Source organism: Gymnoscopelus braueri, assembly GCF_963280865.1.
Source record: "Gymnoscopelus braueri genome assembly, chromosome: 12".
Classification (NCBI taxonomy): Eukaryota; Metazoa; Chordata; class Actinopteri; order Myctophiformes; family Myctophidae; genus Gymnoscopelus; species Gymnoscopelus braueri.
This window is the reverse complement of record NC_137614.1, coordinates 43,941,170-43,968,990: the sequence shown is the minus strand read 5'-3', so window position 1 is coordinate 43,968,990 and position 27,821 is coordinate 43,941,170. Positions and strand designations below refer to the sequence as shown.

General features: G+C 41.7%; 2 protein-coding genes across 2 annotated transcripts; both read right to left on the bottom strand.

The window, feature by feature from the left end:
- Positions 1-1,276: 1,276 nt before the first annotated feature.
- LOC308096333 (transcription initiation factor TFIID subunit 4-like) lies at positions 1,277-20,642 on the bottom strand (the record flags this gene model as incomplete). The annotated part of the gene is made up of 16 exons (XM_080443741.1): positions 1,277-3,600; positions 4,310-4,429; positions 4,540-4,596; positions 4,718-4,843; positions 4,962-5,092; positions 6,034-6,203; positions 6,915-7,029; positions 8,525-8,669; positions 11,071-11,298; positions 11,616-11,705; positions 12,973-13,095; positions 13,482-13,613; positions 15,919-16,032; positions 17,171-17,325; positions 18,769-19,662; positions 20,387-20,642. The coding sequence occupies 16 exons, from the start codon at positions 20,640-20,642 to the stop codon at positions 3,433-3,435; spliced, it is 3,024 nt and encodes a 1,007-aa protein (XP_080299867.1). The 3' UTR covers positions 1,277-3,432.
- Positions 20,643-23,194: 2,552 nt separating this feature from the next.
- lsm14b (LSM family member 14B) lies at positions 23,195-26,544 on the bottom strand (the record flags this gene model as incomplete). The annotated part of the gene is made up of 8 exons (XM_080444011.1): positions 23,195-23,327; positions 23,678-23,810; positions 23,941-24,102; positions 24,363-24,446; positions 24,656-24,841; positions 25,537-25,663; positions 25,753-25,919; positions 26,424-26,544. The coding sequence occupies 8 exons, from the start codon at positions 26,542-26,544 to the stop codon at positions 23,195-23,197; spliced, it is 1,113 nt and encodes a 370-aa protein (XP_080300137.1).
- Between the last annotated feature and the right edge of the window lie 1,277 nt (positions 26,545-27,821).

Here is a 27,821-nt window from a genome sequence, read left to right as displayed (position 1 = left end):
ACGAGGGGCAAATACCCAGTGAAAATATTAGTGTGGAGTGAAAACAGGGGGGGGGGGGGGGGGGGGCTAGTATAGAGCCTCTGCATAGGACTCTATACTATAGGACTCTGGTTAACTAAGTATATTGGGTTTAAGTGGATGCATATGAGCACAAAGAGGAGCTGGCTCATAGTTTGTCATGATTTATAACATTGTATATACTTCATCTTTGCAGCATATCAAAATGTGAAGATTTTATTAACCCATCTTTATACAGTAGCTGTCACTCAGCATCATTATCCTGACTGAGGCAGCAAACCGTCATGATGCAAAATCAAACAAGAAAGCGGAATCGAGTTCAGTGTCCCAGAGTAACATCAGCAAATATAGCCTGACAACTCATACAGGAGAGGACTTAGAAGTCTCTGCAGAGCATATCAACACAAAGACAAGGATCTATGTTACTACTGGCATGAGATACCTTGTCTGCAGGGGTAACAAAATAAACAACTTTGTAAGCCCCAAAGCCGCCGTCTCTGAAGTAATATAAAGCCGTGATTTACGGTGAGCTCTGACGGAGATGTCCATCTGTGAGTGTGTATGTGTCTGTGAGAGAGAGGAGTGTGTGAGTGTGTGTGTGTGTGTGTGTGTGTGTGTGTGTGTGTGTGTGTGTGTGTGTGTGTGTGTGTGTGTGTGTGTGTGTGTGTGTGTGTGTGTGTGTGTGTGTACTGTAGTGTCTGAGAGTGTGTGCTTGTGAGCATGCGTGCGTGTGTGTAGGGGGGTTGCTTGCTGAGGTAAAGCTTTTTTGGGGGTCATTGATGATACCCAGCATGTATCAGAGTCATAAAACAGACAATCTGCCAATACCAGATCCCTGACTGTCAGATGTGAATTTATTTAAATAAAATGTCTTAAATTCTAAAGTGGTACAACAGTGCCCTCGTCTGGGAACAATCTGCACAGACAATGACGTAGAGGACTATAGATCCATCTTTTAAGACAGTGCTTTCAGTTTGAAGAACTACTTGCAAAAACAAAGGACTAACATGATTGACCTGTAAGGTAGAGACTGTAGCTTTCAGTTAATGGCATCATAGCACACAGCAGGACTACAAATACAAAACATTTGGATGTGATTTGTGCTGCTTTTGAATCACTGTCAGATGGTTGACAAAAAGCTGTGAAGCACCGCAGTACTGAATACCAACACGGTTATTTTCTATTCTTATAGTCAACATTTCTCAGTTTACAAATGAACAGGATTTGAAGAACAATTCACTGACTACAAAAGAAAACAGAATCCCCTTTTGTTTTGTTCTTTTAATGGAGATCAGTCTCTCAATCCTCTATAAAACAATAGCAATTAGAAACCTTTTTAATTAGAATATTTACATATCAACAAGTGGCTGTGCAAAATTTACAATACTTGGTACATATTTATATCTCTCCACGTTGCACATTATCTAAAATAAAGATGAACGAATCCAGAGTCAATGTGGAACAGTGAACTGAGAAATTATACCAATACTGATTGATAAGCAGAGGGATATCAATACTGATTGATACGCAGGGGGAGATCAAGATCATTCTTGAAAAGACAAATTTGCTCGATGTGAAAATACCGTCAACTGACAAATCTACAAAAGTTCAAACCAAAGTATATACAATCATAAAATTGCCAATAGACATTCTTTCATAAATTGCCAAAAAGGTATAAAGAACAAAATTAGTAAGTGCTCTATGAAATATAAAGAGATATAAAGTGGGCGCGACCATCTGACCAGCTGATCTATCGAGAGCAGTCCAGATTCCTCGTTACATTTCAATGGTTCACCATTATGGCCTCTCTCCATTCATAAATATGAAAATGTAGACAATCACCTGCAGATATAAAGAATCTCTTGATGGAAAAAAAAACTGCCATCGGTGACGACTTATTGTGACTCCGATTCCTTTTCACTTCTCCAAAAAATATGCTCCCTCAACATGTTTAACCATTCCTTCATCCTGCTCTGCTCATGATTGACAGCTGTCTCAGAAACCATCACAGTAAAGCCTGATTATACTTTGTCGCACTGCTGTAAACAGCAGATTTACCAGTATCCGCAACACATTGTGAGCTTGTAAATCTGCTGTTTTCGGCACGCAACTCAGTCATACGACGCCGGACACATTAGGCATAAGAGTGCTACAGTGGGCCGAGATGTGAAATAACCAATACAATGCTGATTACATTTTATACAATTTTACCAACAAATATGTTGACATATATAAATAATTTGCTTCCAACCAAACAACGCCAAATGAAGAAAACGCACAACAAAACATTAAAAATATACATTTTAAAACACAGAAGAGGACTGACAGGAGTGTTAAAGCAAGTTATTTTTAACAGAATCATCAAGTTAGACAGTTATGATTTATATGGCTTTACTTTGGCAAGAAGGCAACTCAGCAGATGTCAGAACTCGTAATCTCTCTAGTTAAAACAATCCACAGGCATTTAAAAAAGCGCTAAAATATACTATGATGTGAATGGAAAATTGAAATAGCATCCAGAACAAAAATTCTGTATTAGTGTGTTTCACCCAGAAATGTCTGATATCAAACACACCTAGCGTTATTGTGGAAGTGTAAAATCAGCCACGTATACCTGAACATTGCACAGTCATCAGAAATGTCGTTAAAACGTTTGCGTTGCACATTATTGAGTTGCTGCCCGAAGGACGACGCCCCGCTGCAGCGACCGTGTGTCGATGTTTCCAGACATTTTATGCGTCAACTCAGCTAAAAACCTTTTGCCTCCAGGGCAGCAGGGGGCAGTGTATGAGGGTGAGGTGCAGCAATACGCTCGCCCAGCCGCCTGTAGGGGGAAACGGGGCCGGAAAGCGTGCTGGAAGCAGGGTGACGAGTTCATGTGACATGCCAAGTCCTACCACCATTTGACATGCTACGTCACACCATTATACGCCGTCGTGTGACATGCTGAGTCACACCGCCTCTATCCATTGCAGCTGCCAGAGGCCTGTGCTTTAGGACAGCGATTCTCAAACATTTTCATGTCAAGCCACCCTAAATTGATATGTACTGTATTTGGCCACAGACACCATTCTGAAAGATTTTGTGCCAGGGACCCCCACAAGAGACGATTTGTCAACAATTTTCGAAAAATAGACCTAGCCGAAAAATGTAATAAGGCATAAGTGTTAAAACCCAAGGACCCCTGGGGGTCCCCTGACCTCACATTGAGGACCACTGTTTTAGGAGGCTGTTAAAAGTGGAAATCCACTTGTTCCAGATGGCGCCCTTTTCCTCAAGTCTCTGCTTGTTGTCACTCAGTGTTGAGTAATCAGAGTAAGAAAGAGGCTTTGTGAGTTTGACAGTCGGCTCGCTCCTCCGTCGATGGCGTCCAGTTTGGGCTGGTCACGGTAGTCTGTGTTTGCGCCACGTGTGCTATTTGAGGAAGCCTCTATAGAGCAGGTGCGAGTGACTGGTCCCTCTCTCGTTCTCCAAGCAGAACAACAGGTCTCTGAGGTTGACTCTGGTGATGCGCTGGCGGGTGAACTGTCTGGAACCCCCGACGCTGCTGCCTCCTGACTGGGAAGAGCTGGACCCTGAGCCCTGGGTGGTGTGGGAGGTAAGAAGCATGAGAAGTTAAGGGGAAGTAATGTTGTTAAATCAGCCCCATCCCCCGTTAACAGAGTTTAAAGACCCTGCTCACGTGTCCCCTGGTGTGATTTAAAACATTAATTTTAGTAGTCTTTTTGGCAACACTTCTGGTCTGTCTATGGTCCGTTAGCACTGGGATTCCCACAATTATGAATATATAATCCGTCTTCACTGGACTAGCAGAAAACGGCACAGAGTACTGTCGGCTCAGTGTGCCATTGATAACGACATGGTCTCCCTACCCAATCGTTAGCTAAAGTTGTGAACTAAATTGCACAAATCACAATATTTTAAAGCGCCGCTATACATGGGAAATCGGGATGGCATTGTTCCCATATTGACGTGTGGTGATGGTCTACATATCATTTGGCCAAATGGAAATAGCGATCTATACTTCACCTATTATAGTACAAAACTGCTTCAGAAGAACAATGTTGGTTCAACTAAGAGATCTGCTGAGAAAGGTACGCGTTTACAGGCATAGATGATAAACAATAATTCAAACATAGCAAGTTTCACTTCCTAACCGATTTCCTGGTTTTGTGACATCATGCACATAGCGGCGTGAGCTGTGATTTGACTGGTCTATTTTTGAGGGGACATGCATACAGACATTCATACAGACTTCGTTCATGCTGTAAAAAAAAAAAACGTAAGGCACCTCTGCGCTGGCACTGCTACCGGGAGAGTCCGCTTTGCGTTTCTTCCTTGGGCCGATGGCTGCCAGCGCAGTAAGGTTGGCTTCTCTCTGCCTGATCTGGTTCAGCTCATGTTGCTGCATCTGAAATAAACGCAGTCAAGGATCACATTTCGCTCATCGACACACATACAGTATATGCATAAAGACGCCTCGCATATACAGCCGTCATGCAGTAAGGGGTTCAGACTTACCTCTTTGGCTTTCTGTTTGAGTCTGAGCTGCTCTGGGTCCTCTTGCCGTGACCGAGACTGCAATTAACACAGGCGCAGGAATGTTTTAATTAGTTCAGACTTGTAACTAGATGGTGCTGGTAACAGCAATTACATTGGTGGTGATGGATTTTTCTGTGAACCGCAGTGTGTTTCTTGCCTTTGCCGCCTTCATGAGGATCTCTCGTTCCTGCTCTTCCTTCCGTTGCTTTTCCATCTGGTCCAACTGTTCAAAGAACTTGAGCTGGACGCGCACGTCGCTTACCTGTTCGTGCCGCTCATCTTCCTGAAAGGTGGATAGATTTAAAAAGGTGGGAACGAGGTTAACAACATTGTCAAACTGTGACTCAAGAGGTCTCAAGATTTTTCCATCACTTTCACGTGAAAAAACAGTTTTTTTTCACCTTGAAGGTTATGTTTTTCTGCTGTGCCACTTGGGATACTTTTTCCAGAACGTTTTGCAGCCGTTGCTGGGTGGCGTGGGAAATTAAGTTGATCACTTCTGGGCCCAGCTCACTGACACCAAACTTCTTGCCTGTCACAACACATGCAGAGCAGATACATGGAGTGTGACCTTTAACTAAGTTACTCTCTCTCTGTGTGTGTGTGTGTGTGTGTGTGTGTGTGTGTGTGTGTGTGTGTGTGTGTGTGTGTGTGTGTGTGTGTGTGTGTGTGTGTGTGTGTGTGAGAGAGACCATACCTGTGTGGGCCAAATGTCCCCACAAGTATAGTAGAATTTACTTTACTTCTGGGACAGTGCACATTAATGAATATTTCAATCAATAAATATGATATCATGTAAATATGCTAGATTTGGCTGTAAGCCAATTTCCATCCGCAGTCCCACACACAAATACACCACAGCTACAACATGGCAAAATATTGAGAACATACAACTGCCTAAAGACAAATTGAGTTCCATACCTAGTTAAACCCAATTAAAAACCAACATACCTACCAAAGTCTAATACCTTAACAATAGAATATCTAAAGCCTAATTTGAAATATCTAAGATGTTAAAAGTATCAATGGAGACATTTTTAACCATTGTTTTAGTTGCGTTCTAAAAGTACACAAGGTGGAGCTTTCCCTTTGAGTGACTGGGAGGCTATTCCATCGTAATTTGAGAAATAGCCATTGTGAGGACCACTTTCCTGGTCCTCACAAGAGAAATGGCTGTTTTGCAGTTAAAAAAATGTTGGGAAAAGATTCATGTTGGGGTTAGGGTTAGAATTAAACATTTAGAAGTTAAGTTTAAGGGATGGGATTAGTTTTCCCTATTTTATACTTTGATGTGCAGCAATGTCAAACACTGAAAAATAGCAGATCTATAAGCTCACACAGCGCCACACTACGATGCCTAGTGAGCTTGTAGATCTGCTATTTTACGGCTATTTTCAAATTTGCCGTCCAAATGTTTTGTAATACAAACGTGTGTATGCGTGTGTTTGTGTGCACGCGTGAGTGCACGCTCACCAATCTCAATAACTCTCCGGGTGAGTAAAGAGGTGGACAGGAAAGCCTCATCCTTGCAGGATCGGGTCACCGTGCCAACAAGCTCAGAGTTGGTTGCTAAGATACGGGCGCTCTCCTCTAACAAGTTGACTCCTGCCATGGAGGCCACGTCGTTGATGTCATCGTCATCCCTGGATGGACGGAGCGTAAATCAATCTGTCATCAAATCTGTCATGCCTCATCGTCACTGAAAACACCGATGTGTGTATCAGATGTTCAGAGACGTTCAGTTTCAAATAGGGATGCACAATGAATCGTTCATCATGTCGGTATCGGACAATATTTATGAAAAATCGGAATCTACAAAATAATCTGATACTTTAAGCCAATATTCTATTTTGTAATGTGAAGTTGAAAAAGCCTTTTGTAATGATTAAAGGCTGCATCAGTGTCTACCTGTAGAACAAATAAAACCAAACAAGTTGGAAACATGTTAAAAAGTAAACCCTACTCGAAACTTGTCTTGCAATTTAGGTATTGACCAATTTGACTATGCAATTAAATCGGTAATCGTATATAGGCCACAATTTCTATATTGTGCATCCCTAGTAAGTACATCCATGTTTGTATATCGACCAGAAACTCATGCCACCTCTGAATGTCATTAGAAAGCAGAGTGGGACATGTGCATGAGATGGGTGAACATAGGGGGATCACTCTGGTTAAAACTGCAGCAGTGGTCCAGGAGGTAGTAGCTGCCATCATTTTGTACTTCATTACCTTATTTTACAACCTTTTTATGATCATTTTACAGTCTCAAATAAATCGCATAGACTTATCAAATAATTAAAAATATATTTGACGGTTGAATGAATCCATTCAGAAAATATTTGGAGTCATACCTGTAGGCTCCTCCCCCTCCCTCCTTCAGTTTGTTCTTCTGTGCAGCGTTGAGAGATGACTGGACCCCCGTTAACGCTTTGACCCCTGGAGCCAAAGACGGCTTCACCACTGGAACTAATACACACAAAGTTGTTTCGTAAATGAATGCCCTACGATCATACTACAGCGTCACACAAAAGCGTAAAAAAAAGTAGCAGATCTGCTACTTTTGCCATTTTTCTATTAGAACAGGAACATCTTTGTCATTATTCAACTACCTGTAATGACCAAAATTTGGAGCAGATACCAATCCCCAATAATTTTACGATACCAATTTAAAAAAAGAAATAGGGAAATATACAAAATATAATATACGATTTAGTCTGTTTTTGTTTCTTTTAACCACATGAATGAAAGGAGATTTGGTATGAATGGGAAAAAAGTAGGGGACCAAGTATAGACCCCTGATGGACCCCAGTCAACAGTATTTAGGGTTTAAGTGTTTGAAACAGATTACATGCTTTATTTTGTAAGAGACATTTTTGTTAACAACCACAAGGTGGTGCCGTTTCCTCACTGTGCACAGTGAACACAGTGCCAGACCAGAGTGTGGCTGGATGGAGATCCAGGCCAGTGCACAAAGAAGTGTAGACACAGTGGTGGAAAGTAACTAAGTACATTTACTCAAGTACTGCACTTACTGTAAGCACAATTTTGAGGCACATTTACTGTACTTGAATATTTCCATTTTTTAATACGAAAGTATTGGCATCAAAAAAATATAGTTACTCGGAGGTACCGAGACTAGGGGGGGGGGGGGGGGGCGATGATTTACGATTCTGTCCCTATCGGGACATAACTCGGACGGCGCTGGGTCGGCTGAAGGTGACTTCGCAACGCTCGGCACGGCGACTCTCGCGCCTAAGCTTGCTTGGCGGTGCCTCTCGTGGTTCAAGTCACCTTGAAAAAAAAGTTTTACTGGCAGTGTGCATACAACGTTAACCCATCGAGGCCTGAGGTTCCGATTCTGCAAAATGTCTTCTAAATCCTAACGGTTTTCTGAAAAACGTATGTTTCTATATCAGTGTTTTTCAAACTTTTTCATGTCAAGGACCCCCAAAATGATACGAATTTGGCCGCGGACCCCCATCTCAATATTTTGTTCCAGGGACCCCGAGAAGCAAAGATTTGAGTTAATGTTTGCTTTAAAAATAATATATATTTTGAAAGATTTGCACACATTTTCACGATTTTTCAAAAATAGCAGATCTACAAGCTCGTAGCGCGGCACTCGGTGCCGCGCTACGAGCTTGTATATCTGCTATTTTTGAATAGCCAAAGTGTAAAATAATGCTTTTTAGCTCAAATCGAAAAGTGACACAGATGCGTCCCAGGTCTTAATGGGTTGTTAATAGGTCATTGGTCCAGCGGTTGCGAGATTACACACACACACACACCCCCCCACACGGCTAGCCTCTTGCAGAGCCATTCCAGCCCGTAAAAACACTACGAAAAAAGCTAAGAGAAAGGATGTTCTCAATGAGGAATTTAGGAACTTGCATAAACACACATGGATAATATATATTTTTAAAGCTACGTGTTTACACACTCAACGTCCATCCAAACGTACCTGTTTGTTGCTGGTACTGTTTGACCACCTGAGGCTGACTCATGATGATGCGACTGTGGCTCTGTCCTCTGAGCGTAACCATGGGCGACTGGGCCAGGGTCACCTGGGGCCTCACCATTGTCCCTGGCAGCTGGGATGCTGGGACCTACAAAGAGACATGGTGAGACACACACACAGACAAACAGGACAGAGAGCCATGCAGGACAAAGGAGAGTCGTGACAAAGTGGAAAATGTGGCTGCGCTCGAGGAAGGGCTGGGTGGACAAAATCAAATATCACAATATGTTTGACCAAATACTTCGATATAGATATTGTGATGATACAATAATGTGGCAATTATATAAATGTTCTGTTTAAAGTTTTCACAAAATGTTCAAAAATAGCAAATCTGCATCTCATGGCACACAAGACGACACAATCCCTATTCATTATTCATCACGTGCAAAGGGTTTATAATGCTCCACTTCCAATGTTGTCTGCTCATTTCTTTGTTTCATCACTTCCAATTGCACTTTTGTAGGAGTTTGTAGGTGTAACATTTTTATCCCAACCTTAATTTATTTTCCAAGAGAGACGCAAGCCCCCTGTTACAAAACAAACACTGTATAGTAAAGATTACACTCAGAATATAGACACTTATTTTACCACAACAAACAAAAAACACTTACAATTAAAGCTACAATCTGTAACTTGTTATGTCCATTGTCACTTTCTCCCGAAGGAGCAAGGCAATTCCAGTAACTTTATTGACATTGACAACCAGTCTGTGTCCTAAACGACAACAGAGAAGGAAGACCACCTCCAACCACTGCAGATATGCTAGTTATATTTATTAACATACTCTACCATACAGATTGCTTAAAATAATGTCATTGCTTAAAATAGCCTGAATTTCTATGCCCAAAAGAAACTACTTTTCTCAGAGGAGCCACTGAAAACGGATGCGATTTAAGCGAACTTCACACAACACGACAAAAATTCTGCAGCTTGGTTTAATTAATAATACAGCTTTAGTCGGATTTCCATTACTCTTCCAAATCCTTAACAAAATGATAATTTTCCATTACTTTCCCAGGGCCTGGATATTTGCACTTTCAAATTAACTGACGTTTCCAGGAACCGTGAAATGTGCTTTATATGCCATGTCCAACACGATGATGATGATGTTAGTCACACGATTAACGCCAGAATTAAACTGAACGCCACACGGCCCTGCCTTGGCAGCGTGGTCACTGAAGTATGAAGAATTTGACATGTCAATTAAAGTATCAAAAAGGAAACAATGGCTCCAGCTAAAGGCAAGCAGTTCTTACCAGTAAAATCCACACACCAGAATGCTGCCCCCATTAGGCCTTTCACAATTATTACATCATCGTCTAATCACAATTATTTGATATACCGGTAACCGCAATTATTTTTGCATAATCGTCATAATCGTATCCATGTTGAAAAAGGTTCATACATTTTTTTTTAAATAGCAGAAATAGTTGATCTACAAGCTTACAACGCGCCACTTCGTGACATGTAAGCTTGTAGATCAACTAGTTCTACTGTTTTGAAAATGATTAAAAGTGTCAGTAATTTCTTTGTATATTTAAGTTATTTGTCATTTCTGCCCTGTACAATTATTGATTACGTAGCCTAAAAGGCAAGTTAAGTAATTTAAGTTTGTATTCATATGTTCAAAGCCAAAAACACAATTAAAGGGATATTTCACTTTTTTATTTTTTTATGGGTAATTTTATCGTCTACTCAGGCTTTTGTGAGCCCCCCAGACAGTTTTTAAGTTGCTTGATTCAGTATTTAGATAGACACGCCCGCTTCCTATACAAACCCATTGTAACTTCAAACTCCTTTTTTAACATGTTAGATCCATCAAAAACACCCGTCCTTGGTTCTGGAGACTCATCCTGCCCTCCTAATACGATTACTTTTTTCATTTATTTTATTTAATGTTTTTATCGTATTTAATCGTTTTCATTTTCCAAAAGAAATATAAAAAATAAAAGAAAAAAGTAATTGAAAAAACACGGTCTCCTCACATATTAGAAGGACAGTATCAGTCACCAGAACCAAGGACGGGTGTTTCCGATGAATCCAACATGGTTAAAATGGAGTTTGAAGTTACAATGGGTTTGTATAGGAAGGGGGCGTGTCTGATAAAATTTATATCAAATATCTAAATACTGAATCAAGCAACTTAAAAACTGTCCGGGGTGCTCCCAAAAGCCTGAGTAGACGATAAAATTACGACGTTTTTTTTAAAGCGAAATATCCCTTTAAATCGTTAATCGCAATTATTTGAGTGACAATTAATCGTCAACTTAAATTTGTAATTGTGACAGCCTCAGTCTTACTTACCTGGCTAAGGTCTGAGGAAGAGCCTCCTGGCTTGAAAAAAAAAAAACACGATGGGAGCAGCATTCTGGTGTGCAAATTTTATTGTTTTTTCATGCTGATTTTTTCTATCCAGGACCTAGCCAAGCCGGACAGAATGTGCGTGCCTTTTGTCACTTTTGGGACACCTTTTTCATAGCAGTTCTTACCAGGCCAGGTTTGCAGTGAGGCGTCTGGGTGAGGCCGATGACTGGAGCCTTGGTTCCGGCAGCAGTGCTGGCTGTGGCGGTGTTGGTGGCGAGGGGGGGACGCAGCACCACGGCGGTCAGGGCTGTGGACGTGGCCGCGGCAGACTGAGGGGTGGACGTGGGAAGCTGGCTCTGGTGGATGAAGGCTGTCGAGTCTGGAGTCAATTGACGAAGCGCAGGGAGACTTCTCTGGAGAAACGGGAAACAAAGCGAGAAAAGGAAGAGGGAAAGAGGGAGGAAATGGAGAGAGAGCAAGAGCGAAATGCTTAACTCATTCAGTGCCATTTTTTCCAAACGTCCAGAGTGCCAAAGACGTGTAACATGTCCAGACCGTGTTTTCAGTGTTTACGATATAATGGCAATCTTCGAGCTCACAGCGCGCCGCAATATTCTTTCGCGCCGTCATATTTGATTTAATGTCCATATCGCCCAGTACTACACACAAGGTACATGTCTGACAGCATTCTGGTGGTCCATCAGGTCAGCTAATAGCCATTTGGTCTCACCTTGAGGAAAGGCACAAGATATGGCTGTGGTGATGAGTTGAGCTCTCGATACAACCTGCTGGTGAAGTCCTCGGCCTCAATCTTCGCCTCCTGTTGCACAGTAAATTGAGGAGAGAATTAGAGATGGAAAATATTCTGGGGCGCCGATGGCCTAGTAGTGGTTAAGGCGCATACCACATCCACATATAGGCTCTAATGCAGCCCGACAGCGAGTTGCGGGTTCTATTCCCGAGCTCAACAGCCTTTGTGTCACTCCCAGTCTCTCTCTCCCCGTTTCCTGTCACTCTCCACTGTGCTATCCAAATACCATAAGGTAGAAAAGCCCAAAACATAGCTTTAAAAAAAACAGATGTAGTCAGCACAACAGGTTCAATATATAGTGTAATGGAACAAGCAAGTAACATTAACTCCCAAATCAGGTACTTGGCTAGAACAAACAAAGAAACTTATATTTGTCTTAGAAATAATGAGAGCATTAGTCTAGTGTCATTATGACTATAACTGTTCCTCTTTGTATATTAAAGCTTTGAAGAAAAAAAAAGAGAGATAAGCTTCAAAGGTCTCAAGATAGAATAATGAGACGACTGTTTAATCTTCATCCTGGAAAACACCTTGCCCACTGCACTTCCTCAAGTCCTCAGCAGCACACCCACCAAGTGTGAAGTGGATCGGATGAACGGTTCACAAGATACAAGTGGCCGTACCGAGCAGGCCGTTTATGGAGAACCACTTATCCGATCCATTTCACACTGGACACTGCCTGTCCTGTGTCAACAATTCACACACCACCTTAAGTGTGAAGTGAATCGGACGAACGGTTCTCCAAATGGGCAAAGGACAGACAGACAGGGTGTAAAAATGCATTTGCTCAGTTAGGGTGATGTTTTATTTATTTTTATCGTATTTGACCATAGCTGTTTTTCAGAATATATTAGTTTTGTTAGGGATGTACATAGCCATAACTCTCTAACAGCACCACGATATATACTGTAAGTGTTTGGAAATTGATGGCTGTTCAAACTTCCAGTTTGAATCAAAAGCATTACCATGTTGTCTTGTTTAGTTAGAAAATATTATAATGGGTAAGAACTACCGAACAGAATGTCGGAAAGGCACTGCCCAAGTTCTTATGACGTAGTTTTGTTTATATTGGCCTGCCCAAACAGAAAGACGTTTGTGTTCTGCATGAATGAATGAGGCATATGAAGAGTTTGTTGCAAAATATTCACCAACGCATTTTCCGATTGTTTATTCATCATGCTCCTGGTGTGTAACGACCACAAAAGGTGACAGACAAAGTCTGCGAGAGAGATTGCGAGAGAGGAGGGGGGGAGGGGGGTCACATGAAGACGCGTACCAGCAGGTTCTTAACCAGCTCTTTGACGTTGGCAGTGGTCTCAGACGACTGTTTTCCACTCGACGCCAGCTTGATCAGGGTCGACAGGAAGTTCTTACACTTTTTCACATTCTCCAGAGTCTCCTGCTTGCAGAAAAAAGAAAAAAATCAAATCAAGTGCATATACTACGTTTGACAAATGTAGCAACACAAACGAAAACTCATGACACAACTCACACGACACTGCAGTTGAAGAAGCAGTTTGTCAGATCATTTAACCAGTCTATACATTGATATGGTATGGTTGTGGTTTGTTGGGTCATTCATATACCGTTATCAAGCATGCCACTATTTGCAGTAACACAGGTATATTACTCACAAACCCATCTGACCTGCCTTACCCACCTAATTCAGTTTTTCACCTCTATGTGTAACCGTTTTAATCCTCTTTTCTAGGATGGCACCCATATTGTTTTTGGGTACACAAGGACACACACGGACAACGAGCCAAGGCTAGAAAAATTACTCACAACACTGATTTGAGTAGGGGGCAGAGGGACCCTGTGCGTTACCGCTGTGGCTGCGACTCCAGGCTGCATGGCAGTAGGAGTCCCCAGTGGCTGTCCGGGAGTCGAGGCCGTCCCTCCCAGCATGATGGTGTTCTGTGGGAGTTAGTGGACACATGAGCAAATGGACAATGGAACACAAAGACAATGGATGAACCTCCAGGACAAAGTATGTCCTTGAGGGGTAAACGGAAGGATCCCGGTTCGCATCCCGGTGCCGGTCTACGTGTCCCTGAGCAAGACTCTTAACCCCTAACTGCTCCACAAGGAGGGTGCAGAGACAGGAGACCCAGGGCAGAAAGAGGGGAGACATGCGAGATATGATGGGAGTTGGATTCTAACTCAGGTCCCCGTGACTCACAAAGAGCATATAGTCACAAACAGTTACATAGTGAGCTGAGCATATAGAAAGTCACTAACACACAATATAGAGCACCAACTAGCTGAGCCACTAGGCCCGCCTTAAAGGGCAAGACCACTTTGGTAGAGGTTTGGGTTGTGTATTTACCTTGCCATGATGTAACTCCAAAGGTGGACAAGAAATCAAAAATAATTGCTCCATTGATTAGAAATTGATCATTCTAAATTTGCTCCTCATTGACTTACATTGTACGGTAAAACAGCTCTCAAAGTCACTCTATAAGCACGTAAACGAACACGAACAAAGCTGATTCAGACAATATAGAACATCACCAAACCCAGTACTAATTTGTTTTTTTAATAAAAATGTTAACTTCCTGAAGATTTTTGCTATTTGAAGATCCGGATCCGCAAATCCAGTCCAGGTTTTCTTAATAAAAATAGCAAAATCAACGGGAAGCATTTTTATTTACAAAAAAAAAACAGTACTGGGTTTGGTGATGTTCTATATTGTCTGAATCAACTTTGTTTGTGTTTGTTTATGTGCTAAAAGAGTGACTTTGAGAGCTGTTTTACTGTACAATGTTGTAAGTCAATGAGGAGCATATTTTTAACTATCAATTTCTAATCAATGGAGCGATTATTTTTGATTTCTTGTCCACCTTTGGAGTTACATCATGGCAAGGTAAATACACAACCTAAACCTCTACCAAAGTGGTCTTGGCCTTTAACATCTTTAATTATTAAAAGCGCGATGTATATTACAGCCAACCTTTCCATTCTTTTTCTCAAACCCTTTGCGCTACTCCCACCCTAATCAACGTCTATATTGTCACATCACAGGTTTACTGGTGTAATGAAATGGGTGAAATTATTTTTTCGTACAAGCTCCCATCATTTTTAGTTTTCAGGAAAGGGAAGAATACACATAGAAAGAAAGAACAAGGAAAACAGGTCAGATATTCAAATATTCCTGAAGTAAGTATTGTGAAAGACATACAAGCAGGTCAGGTGTATTATGCATACATGGTTAGAAGAAATGCAACGGTATTTGTGGTTAGACAAAAGCAGCATGGTTAACCATCATGGTTTACCACCCTAGCATCCAAATAGAATATCTAGAAAATAGATCTACAAGCCCACAACTGAACTTGTAGATCGGCAATTTTTTGGTGTAGACGGAAAAAAGCGGCCCAAGTACAGAGCCAACTCAGGTCCAGTTTCCTAAGTCTAGACTAGAGGGATTAAGTGGTTAATAATAAGCATGCATCAAGTTAGCCCTAGAATGTCTGTGATCTTACATACATTTCATGTATTCCAAATACACAGTCATAGATCTCTCTCGGTCCCCCACTGTGTAGTGCCCATCTGCGCGGCCATAAAAGTGCTCTAAACTCCGTCTGTACTCACCCAATAATTAATTCCTAAGACGTGGAGTCATATTTTGTCCTCTAGTTTCATATCCATGTGAAAGTTCTGCCAGAAAACGTGTGTTTAGTCAAATATCTCCACTTATTCACGAGCTGCACACGGACGACTTCTGTGCGACGCGAGGGGCCAGGAATGATTGCAGCACTGAATATACGTAACTTCCTTTAGGATGCACAAATGTTTGGGACACACAATTGGCAGGTGATGATTCATTACCCCGCACCAATAACAAGCACCTGTCAATTGTGTGTCCCAAACATTTGTGCGTCCTAAAGGAAGTTGTATATTCAGTGCTGCAATCATTCCTGGCCCCTCGCGTCGCACAGAAGTCGTCCGTGTGCAGCTCGTGAATAAGTGGAGATATTTGACTAAACACACGTTTTCTGGCAGAACTTTCACATGGATATGAAACTAGAGGACAAAATATGACTCCACGTCTTAGGAATTAATTATTGGGTGAGTACAGACGGAGTTTAGAGCACTTTTATGGCCGCGCAGATGGGCACTACACAGTGGGGGACCGAGAGAGATCTATGACTGTGTATTTGGAATACTTGAAATGTATGTAAGATCACAGACATTCTAGGGCTAGCATCAAGTGGCAGGGTACCTGCAGGACAGGGGGCCTCTGCAGCGTGGTGGTGGCTTGCACAGTGGTCTGGACTGTGGAGCCCTGTTTGATGATGCAGTTGGGGCTCATCTGACGAGCAATCAAGCCTGGAGCCTGGTGAACAGAGAGGGCTTCAATGTGTTGGAGAGGTTAGGCAGAGTGCAGACAGATTTACACCCGCCGGGGGTTGGAGTAATGGTGAAGAGACCGTGAGACCATAGTCATTTGTTTCAGTGGAGGCTTGAGGAGCAATTCAAGTCCTCAGCTGTTGAATGTCTCTAAAGCGTTAGGCCCTAAAGCATTGGTCCCAAACCGTTAGGGGATGGGATGCGCACAAGTTAAAATTGTCCAACTCATGCAGTGGGACACTAATGCATGCTCAATACGACCAGGTATTTAACAGGTTTTGCAAAAACATACTATAACAAAATTAATGAACTAATCTGTGCGTCAGCAGGCTTAACACATTGACTGCCAGAGTTTATTCATAATGTACTCACCCCTGTGCCAGCGATTTTCGTGTATTTTTTTTGTTGTTATTTTGTAATTTTTCATTCAAATAGTTTGTCTGGCTGCGGTTTTAAACACACACGACAGATCGACCAGCAGAGAGCAGCAGATCGACCTCTTGATCACTCGCTCGACCCCCCCCAAACAGGCTCAAACAGTCCATACGTCATATCCAGATGTGACGTTTTCGCAGATCGCCGATCGGGCTTCAGTTCGATGGTATACACGACGACGATAACTGTTCGTCATCCAGACTAAAGAAAATAGAACTAGAGCTCTCCGTTAGTTTTTTATACCGTGTGAAAAACCGTGTTTTTCCGTATTCTGGCCTAAAATGCCTAAAAAAGGCCTTCCGAGAACCGGAAACGGAATCTGCGTCATGAATCCGGAACCCGGTGAGTGTGAAGTAAACAGAAAACTGATGAAAAATTCACAGAACAGCGCGATCACAAGAGATTAAACAATGAAAAGACAAAAGAACGCATATATGCGATCTTTTGAATTTTGGCAATCAAGCGATGGATTTGAAAGAACGCATCAATGCGATCTTGGCAATCAATTTGTTAATAAACCAGGTAATAAGAATGCACAGTTTTGCGTTTGTTTTTTAAGTCTGCATCTGCACCCAGAATCAAAGTTACTTAACAGGTGTCATTTTCTGGAAACTTGAATTGGAATATTGGTATCGTTATCAATCGATTTCGGTCTCCGTTTAGGTGGGCAGCTGCATGTCCAGTAGTACCTGTACAGAGGTGATCTGGACAGGTGGAGTGCTGGTAGGCGTTGCAGGTCGTGGGGTCATGGCACTTTGGGACTGTGACTGGGCTAAGGTCTGGGCTAAGGCCTGCTGGTGGATCATCAACAGCTGTCCACTCTCGCTGCGAACCAGGACCATCCCTGCAAGGGGGGCAAAGGCCAGACACATGCATGGAGGGGTGAAGGGTCATGGCCAGTGTGCAATGATCATCCTTTTGACATTTTTCTGTATGGAAAGGCATCTTGTAACCCAAGCTGCAAATATTACAGCTCAACATCGCACCTGAAAGCACTCCAAACCCTTACAAACTACTTAAAAATAAATGCAGCCCATTCCACCGTATATAATATTTTAAACAACACTGATGGGCAAAGCAGATAATAAAAACACTGTCAGATTAACAATAAATACCCTGATAGGCAATGCAGAGCAGATAATAAAAACAGTCAGATTAACACTAAATACCTGTTGACATAATAAAAGAGGCAGATTGCCGTTATCTGTGACAGGACAATAAGACAATCAATAGATTGCAACAGCACTGAAATGGTTTAAGAGTGTCTCAGATCTCTTGATCTGAGTGTGATGCAATTACAACCTCGTCTGTGCACATCCCTTCTGGGCAAGTAAAGTCAGCCTGCTGACAAAATGTGAGCTAGTACACAGAGTTAGTGTCGAAGTGTCCTTGGGCAGGACACTGAACCCTACATTGCCTCCAATGAGTCCGTCGGCGCTAGCTTGCCACCATTGGTGACTGTGTGAATGTGGGAAAAGTGAGGACGCTGGCGTCAACTGTTCGCCGCTTCACCTCCCAATGCCCCCCCCCCTGTATGAATGAATGAACCATTGTACAGCGCATTGAGCACTTGGAAAAGCACTGTAAAAATGCAATTCATTATTATTAATACACACCTCTCCAATCGACAAATTCACAGAAGAGTTTCTCAGAATAACACAATGTGTTGCTTTTCTGTCTGGTAGCAACATAATGTGTTCACTGCTAAAAGTTAGTGCTGCTTGGTTGCAGTTTTATTTCACATTAAGTGATTCTCTAAAAAAAATAAAAAAATCTCAAAGTGGGTCTGGAGACTGGAGATCTGGTGGTCCGCCTATTTATACGTATGAATTTGGGAGTCTTTAACATGAAAAGGTTTGGGAAACACTGCTCTAAAACATGTGTGCCCCGAACATCTGTCAAAATGTAAGATACCAGGAGCAGTGGTTCTCAAAGTGGGGTCGGAGGTCCAGAGATCCTCAGCTAAATGAGGAACAGTATAACCACTTTGTTTTACCTAATACATGCACAAAAAGAATAGGGACGCCAACTTGAGCGTGGTTAATTTCTCTATAATTTCACCAGCTAGAAGGTAATCCAATGAGAGAATGTACTGTGTAAGAATGCCTATTCAGATCATTGGTTTCTCTCACTCCACCTACAGTATAGACAGATGTAGAATGCTGTTCTTAATCTAAACTTTAAAACTCTTCTTTTAGAGCAAATATTTTCAAATGGTTGGTCCACGGCTTAAAACTTAACAATTTGGGGGTCCTTGACATGAAAATGTTTATGGAGAGGCACTGACCTGGAGGGAGCTGAAAGTTGTGGATGTTGGGAGCGCTCTGCTGTGGCTGTGTGAGTCGAGGGGCCAACACTTGAGGAGCGATCGCCCTTATTCCAGCAGCACCAGTGGCCGCGACAGTCGACGGCACTGAAGTCCTCACGTTTTGCAAGACAGTTGCGTTTCTAACAGCGCCCGTCGATGCGATGGGAGCTGCGACTTGCCCCGCAGTCTGAATGATCGTTTTCGGAGACTCAAATCTGTTGACCAGCGTGGTGGTGCCTGCCAGACCACTGACAGCCGGCGTTGTGAGGAGCACCGTGGCGGGGTTGTTGCCGTTGCCCCCGCTTGGCGAGGTAATCGTGGGAGTTTGCATAGGCGGCCGGACGAGCGTGACCGTGGGCACACTGGTGGGCACCGCGGTGGGCACACTGGGCACCGCGGCGGGCTGAGACGACATCATGGTCGAAGAAGCGATGACATTGTGCATCGAAGAGGGCTGAATAATAGCGTTCGACGTCGTGGCTAGAACCACGTTTCCTTTGGCCACAGAGCCGGTGGTGGCGGGTCCGTTGTTGACAACCATGACAGCGGGCAGTGAGTTGCTGACACCGCCTCTGTCCCCTCCTCCGGGAATAATATGAGACTTTAGAAGCACGTTACTCCCATTCAAAGTTTGAACAGCGGGCGTCCCAGGTTTAGCCCCCACCATGGAGACAACGACACCGCCGGCTGTCACCGTCTTGGCGTGACTCTGGGAGCCGGCTGTCATGATCATGGATCGCGGCAGCGGCGGGATCGACGCCGCGGTGCCGGCGACTGCAGCTCCATCCACGGCTGAACCGCCACCGCGTGACCTCGCAGTGTTGTTGTTGTTGTTGATGACACCTCCTTGTATCCCTCCTCCTCCTCCTGTCCCTACGAAGACATCAGGGGAAAAACACGAGAAGAAGCAGCGGGATAATAATCCAAACCTCAGTGAACATCATCATAATAATAATAATAAAGTAGGGTTTTTTATCAGCAGCAGCAACGTGTAGGTAGGCCTGTCACAATTATTACATAATAATAGTCTAATCACAATTATTTGAGATAATCGCAATTATTGTCATAATCGTCATAATCGTTTCCATGTTGAAGAAATATTCATACATTTTTTAAAAAAAGCAGAAATGGCAGATCTACAAGCTTACAAGCATCACGACCTTTTTTTTAAATAAAGAATAACATTAATATTGCAGTAATTTCTTAACATGTACAGTATTTCACAGTTATTTGTCATATCTGCTCTGTGCAATTTTTTGATTACGAGGCAAACAAATGTTTTTTTCCCCAATGTTCAAAGCCAAAAAACACAATTAAATCGTAAATCGCAATTATTAATGTGACAATTAATCGTCCATTTAAATGTGTAATCGTGACAGTAGACAGCTTTAACAACGTGACAAACATGAGCTAACGTTCAGCTAACTGGGGGGAATCTTAAAGGATGATACTTGGTTGCGTGCCGGTTGTCTCGCACACACACACACAGACACATACACACTGACACACTGAAAATAAGCAGATCTACAAGCTCACAGCGCGTTGTTAGTGCGCAGTGCATGGCACGCAAACAAGTATATAAATCAGGCATTATTACCTGCTTTAGCGAGCCCTTGTGAAAGCAGTCCCATCTTGGTGCCCTGGACATCGGGATTATTATGACTCCCACCGCCTCGTCCAGCCGGGCTGCCGGTGTGACTGACCGCAGACTGGACCCCCCTGACCGCGGACCCCTGACCCGCGGCTCCTCCAGTCAGCTCGGACTCCAGGGATCCGACTAGGTCGCTGACTACTTTCTCGTCCACCTCCGTGTTGAAGAAAACATCGTCCAGCAAATCGGAGCCCGCCGCCATCTTTGACCCCCTGTTTACGCTACGTCAGTGTTGCCAGGTTGTTGTGCGAGAGAAATGAGCAACCAAGGCCTACGAAAACAAGCCCAAAAGAAGTGCCTAGGCAACGCAACGGCTATTTGAAAATAGACGTTCGCGACGCGTTGTGAGCTTGTAGATCTGCCATTTAAAAAAAGGGTAATTCGGATGTTTTTTTTAAAACATTTTAAAAACACAAATCTTGTAGGGGGGGGGGGGTATCCCTGGCACAAAATATTTGCAGTTGGGGGGGTCTGCACTCTGCAGACAAATACATAATAAAATTTTTAAGAACCACTGGTTTAACATTACACATCAAGCCCAAAATAAGCTGCACTTTAGAAAACAAGCCCAAAAAACCGCAACCACCAATATTTACAAGCAACTTTATCGAAAAACAAGCCCAAAGTCGCTTACAATAAGCGGACATGGCAACCCTGTTTACGCTACGTCCGCGGGACGCATGCGCCGATTGGATGGGCCCCGCGCGCCCGGCGCTCTGATTGGTCGCTTTCGAGGAGTAAAAACCCTTGAATTCAAAATTGTTGCGAGGCTGCGTCTAGCGTATATGGGCTGTGTTGCCATGTCGGCTTATTATAAGTGACTTTGGGCTTATTTTTCTGTAAAATTGCTTGTAATTTGTATTTCTTTTTTTGGGCTCGTTTCTAACATGTACTTGCTTATTTAGGCTCACTTCCAATTATTATTATTTATTTATTTAAACCAGTGGTTTCCCAGTGGTTCTCTGGCTATTTTCAAATAGCCGATGCATAGGTTTAAAGTGCTCATGTGCTTCTTTTGGGCTTGTTTTCCTAGACCTGGTTGCTCATTTTTCTTTCACATAATATGGCAACACTGATGCCCGGGCTGCATCCATCTGCAGACCGGGCCCACAGCGTGAGGGACCTATGAAGTGATGGGACCCTGGCTGCAGCTGTACTGATCATAGGGTTAGTTATAATATATATGTATGGTACAGATGCCATATGTTTCTGCATTTATGAGTTAATAAATGCTAGTATGAAAATAACACCACTAAAAATAAAATAATAAGGAAGACTACTTTAGTGTCATTTTATTTATAGCCTACAATCCACTCCACTGTTTCCTGTTGGGGAAGTAACTTTATTATTTATATAGCTACTTGGTATAGGCCTACATGTGCACTGACTGTAATCATGCATACATTCAGTTTTAATATTGGGTGTAAAAAAAATAAGTGGAAAAATATTTGAAATAAATTACACACACCTTCAAGCCATGGGCCTCTCACTCCATAGGTCCCTCACGTCGTGGGCTCGGTGCCGGTCGGCGCTACGTTGAGTGTGCTCCATGGAACCCTCCCCACATGCCACGGCGATGCACTTCTCTCCATCTGCAGACAGTCCTGGTGGAGAGTGGATGGTCTCTGTGCGGTTAGATTAACTTGGGATGCGTTTGTGTGTATTTTACAGTGTTTTGTAGACAACTCCTTTTATTTTCTTCCAGAAGGCCCAGAGAGAGTAGCCCCCCCCCCCCCCCCATTTTGTTTGACTATTCCAGATAAATATTGTGAAAAACACAGATCGTCCATTTCCAAAAATGTTGCCTCTTTCTTACATTTGACAATTTGGCCAATGTTTTATAGTAGTTTGTTACTTTTGATGCAGTAATTGTCTTTTTTGGGAATTAAAAAGGTCTTAAAAGTCAGACCATGCAAGCTGAGAAGCTCAACACAATGTTCTGTTACTTGACGAGACTGACATTGAAATGAGAGGCAGCAACAAGAGTTTTATCTTATCGTATTAGTTCTGTTATACCCTGCCCGTTCCATTTAATAGAAGTACTACTTTCAGCGTTTCAAAACAGACACGAAATAATAACAAAACATTTAATATTGGTTACAATTTTATTTATTCAGATATATCCAATAACAAGTATCGAAGCAAAGAAATTCAATCAAAAATCAATATAAACAAACTTATTTAACGTTTTGGGAAAAAATAAATAAAACTCAGCTGAACAAAAGTAAATATTCATGTCCTTTCAAATAGTTGGTAGGACAAAACAAAAAAAAGTGCTCCCCATGAGCCAAAATTTGGTAGGCTTTAATGAAACAAATTATTCAGATGGAAATATACAATCAACACAAAGTATATACACCGAGCCATTCTGCAGCCTGTACAACATCCTACAAAGTGAACTGTCAATACATTTCCAACAGTATGCAAGTCAAAAAGGCTGAATACAAGCATTCACCAGGTTTTACAACTGTGGATTGGTTGACTTGTCAAGTCATACTATTAGGATGAAGGCCATGTCCTGGTCGATTAACCACTGGCATCCCTATTTTGGGCAGACACAAAGAAATATAAATAAATTAAATCAAAATGGTTAACAAAAATGTTCCCTCGTTATATTTTAAATAGCACATCTACAAGCTCACAAGTATATAGGGCTTAAGAGGATAATTCATATAACAATATCCAAGCAGCTTATTACTGCTTTTTGTACAGTCTTTGTGTCAAGCTCTGACCTGCACTGTTCCCATCTGGCTCTCAGGCAGAGTAAATGCTGCGTGGGGCGCCGTAGCCCCGTCCACGGTATCCTCGGTAGCCACGGCCCCTCAGGAACCTACCAGGAACACCGAAAGTCTCAACATTGCGCTTCCGCTCTTCTGCCCAAGTTGTTCTGGAATAGATGTGACACACAGAGTATAGGGAAGGCACTTACTCATAAGAATCAGAGTTTTAGATAAGACATATTTGACATAATATATAATATCATATAATATCATCAAATTGAACATGCATATAGTAAGGATTTAAGTAAGGACAATATATTGATATTATCATGGACCCCTTTAACTCTGAGAGTGTACAAATGGAACCAAATGGGCCCTAACGGGGTCCATTTGGTTCCATTTGTACACTCTCAAGAGTTACAGACCTGTAAGGACTCATTTGGAATGGACTCATGGAACCCTGAGGGTTCCCGGACCACTCTTTGAGAACCACAGCAATAGGCTTAAATGGATTTACCTGGATTTTATATCAAAGGAGAGGTTGTCAAAAAAGCACTTTGCTTTGTCATAGAAGCACTTCGGCCCAAAAACATTATCCTCAGACGGTGGATCTCCTGGTTCTTCCTTTTCCTCCCCTTCATTATTACCATCTGAAAAGAGATTAAAACGCATCATATTTTTATACATGCAGGATGAACAATAAGGCACCTGCAAGTGACAGCTTCATCATTCGACTCAAAATAGCTTTGTCTTTCTTGTACATTTGTGCAGGCAACCAACCTTTGATGGTCAACCTGTCATGCATCTCCCTCTCCATCATCTCCTTGATGAACTGTGCATTAGCTGAATCGAAGTCAAAGTCTGTATCAAACTTTAGGGGGCTACGCATAGGATCCTCCACCATGGGCTGGCCTCTTCTGTAGTTCCTGCGTCTACGAGGTCCTAAGGTATACAGAATTTTCTTTTTCTTTTACTACTGCCATTTTGTACAGGGCTTTTTGAGTCAGCCAGTTTAATAGACATTACTTTATTTTCCTTGTAAACTCAGGTTTACACCAGGTATAAATGAGTGGCTGAAATTATTTTTGTTCAGGCTTCCCATAAATTGCAGTTAAATTCAATAAAAAATAAATGAGAGTGACAGAGTAAAAATATAAAAACTAATATCAAGTGTGTGACAATGTTACTGTATGAACATTTACCTTGCCTTCTTCTTGGTGGCAGTCTGTTGTCTTCATTCCTGTCCCTCTCCTCTTGACGTGTCCTCCGCTGGGTGTAAGACACATCTGGGGTTGACACGATTTCTTTAAGATGCAAGAAGATTACACTAGATTTTCTTCTGAGTGTGACAGAGTTTCACAAATTGATGGAATAAAAAAAAATCCTACACAATGCTCCTATACTCAAAGAAAGAAGCACAAGTGTATATACAACTGCTGCATTTGAGTGATTAGGAAAATGCAACACAATACGATAATACAGACAGCCTCCTTACTGGTGCCTCTAGTACTCCTGGGCTGGGGGGCCCCCGGTCTTGTCCTCTGGGGTCTTCCACTGTCACACCAGTGGTCCTGGGGTGCATTCCAACCTCGCTGCTGTGTATATGTCTCTACAGGTAAAGTCTGGATAGCTTTCTCCACAGAAGGACCCCTTCTAATCGGTGGTCTATGAAGAGGAGGCCCTGCATGAAGAAGACCAAAGCCATTTAGTTCATGTTGTCATTTCAAAGCATCTGCTGAAAGATATGACACTACTCAAAGAGTGTCGGCTGATTTTAGTGTCATTTTAATTAAAGGGATATTTCACTTTCAAACATGTTTGGTGTCATTTTAACATCTAGCCTACTCAAGCTTTTGTGAGCCCCCCAGATAATTTTGTTGCCAGATTCCCTATTTAGATATTTGATATTCATGTAATTAGACACTTCCTATACAAACCCATTGTAACTTCAAACTCCATTTTAACCATGATGTCCTTGGTTCTGGTGACTCATACTGCCCTCCTAATACGTGAGGGGGACATATTTTTGATTACCTTTTTCATTAATTAAAAAAAAAATTTAATTGCATTTTATTTTTCTAATTTCCACAAAATAACATCAAATAACATTAAAAAAAAACACGGCCACTTCACGCATTAGAAGGACAAGATCGGTAACCAGAACCAAGGACGGGTGTTGTCAATGAATCTATCATGATTAAAATACAGTTTGAAGTTACAATGGGTTTGTACAGGAAGGGGGCATGTCTGATAAAAATGAAAATCTAAATACTGAATCAAGCAACTTAACACTGATGGGGTGCTCACAAAAGCCTGAGTAGACGTTAAAAAGCGAAATATCCCTTTAAGTGGACGCTTTTGCTCACATGCACTTACCAAGGCCTGCAGCATACGGTTGATTAAGGACAGAGCTGACAGCCAGGTGGTTATAGGAGGGAATTCTTAAGGAACTGAATGGTCCTCCTTGGGCTGGGAATATGCATGGGGAGCCCCCGCAGGAAGACTGGAGCAAATAGATATTAAACGTATAATCATCAATTGTGAAGCATTCTGCCCATTTTTGGTTATTAATGGAGGAATGTGATTCTATACCTGCACTATGGCTGGATCCTGGGGTAGGCCATGGTAATGAGATTTTGGATGTTCACATAATGCAATGTCTTTTATGTCACTTCCTCTGAAAGTGATGTACTCATACAAATCATTTTTGGGTGGTGTTGGCCTGTCTGTGGGGCGGCCCTCTGTTCCAAAACACTGAACTGAAGAAAAGACCAATTTTACAATCCCAGACTGAGGAACCGTAACATTTTTGTAAACTTTACCTTTACACCTTGAACCTTGAAATAGCACAATGATCTTAGACCACCGTTTCCCGGGACTCGGGACCCATCTTTGGGTTGGTGGACAACATTTTATGGGTCACAAGTAGCTAAATGTCAAAACATTAAAAATAAATGTAATGCTTTTTCTAAAGAATTTCTTGAATAAAAAAAAAATATCATAAATTAGATAAATCTTTAAGAAGTAGTGAAAATAGCCAATCTACAAGCTCACAACGTGTGCGAAGTGTCGCGTTGTGAGCTTGTAGATCTGCTATTTTCACTAGTTTAAGTACCAGGCAAATTTCTCTTTTGGGTCTTGAGCTAAAAAGTTTGGGAACCACTGTCTTAGACTTTAGGCATAGCTCAATGCAAACAAAAACAAACAAACAAACATAAAACAACAAGATGGACGACAGACTAGCATAGGCATGAACAACTCACCTTTTGCCAGTACTACTGTGGAGTCCACAGTGTCAATTGTATATAAAATGCCCTCATAGCGATTGTGAGCTTTTGAAATGAGGCTTATTTTACAGCCAATGTAGGGCTTTGCGCCGCTCATGGCTTATTTGTGACAAATGACAGAGTTGTAAACTCTTCGGATGTTATTATGAAAGACAGAAGACGCACCAAACAGCGACCGGAAGTAATTTATAGAATGACGTCAACGCTAATTAATTTAGATAGATGCACCTGAGTTTGATATCCCCAGCAGTGGAAGAAGTACTTGCATTTTTACTTAAGTAAAAGTATCAATACCCTATTGTAGATATAGTCTGTTACAAGTACAAGTTTGGTATTAAAAATGTACTTACTAAAATTACAAAAGTATTGGCATTAAAATATATTTAAAGTACCAAAAGTAAAAACTTTATGCAGAACAGCAGAAGGTCCCATTTCACAAGTTTTCAAATGTATAACATTTATAAAAATCCTTTGAAAATAGCAGATCTACAAGCTCACAATGCGTAAGCTTGTAGATAGGCTATCATATTATATCATATTATATTATATTATATTATATTATATTATATTATATTATATTATATTATATTATATTATATTATATTATTATAGGCTATAGACTAAGATATTTCAAGATATTGTACCTGCTGTTTAATCCAGCGATCAAGAGAGGGAGACTTTTTCTATTGACGCCATGTGTAAATGACGGCCACAATCTGATCTGATGTGAGATACATAATATCTTAATATGTAAGTATCTCATAATATTATGCCAAATGGAACATAAGTTAGATCTTGAAGCTAATTCAGTTCATTCTTTATTCGTTTATATTTCAAATATAAAGTGCTTACTACATGGCCACGGATGTTAAAATTATGTACGGTCTCTCAAAAGTACCCTTATGTTTCGTATTGTTCAATAAAAAGTATTTTAATCAGATTGGTGGCCATGTTCTCATTGAGTTATATTGTATTAGAGTGCAATACACTTCCCAACCGATAGGGTCACGTAGTTGAAAGCGTGGAGAAAATGCAGAAAAAATTGCCACAAATCGGATTAAAATGCTTTTTATTGAACAATACGGTAGATACGGGTATTTTAGAAGGCCCGTACATAGTTGTAACATCCGTGGCCATGGGGTAAGCACTTTATATTTGAAATTTGAACGTTTATGTAGATGTACTGGCTAAAAAGGGAGAAAGTGCAAATACTATGTTGAAGTTCATCCATGACTGTCATATCATATGACAGTCAATGTATGTTTTGTAATAATAATCAAAATCTACAAATTAACCAGTGACTAAAGTTTTCAAATAATTCGAGTGGAGTAAAAGTATAATATTTGCCTCTGAGATGTAAAGGAGTAGAAGTAA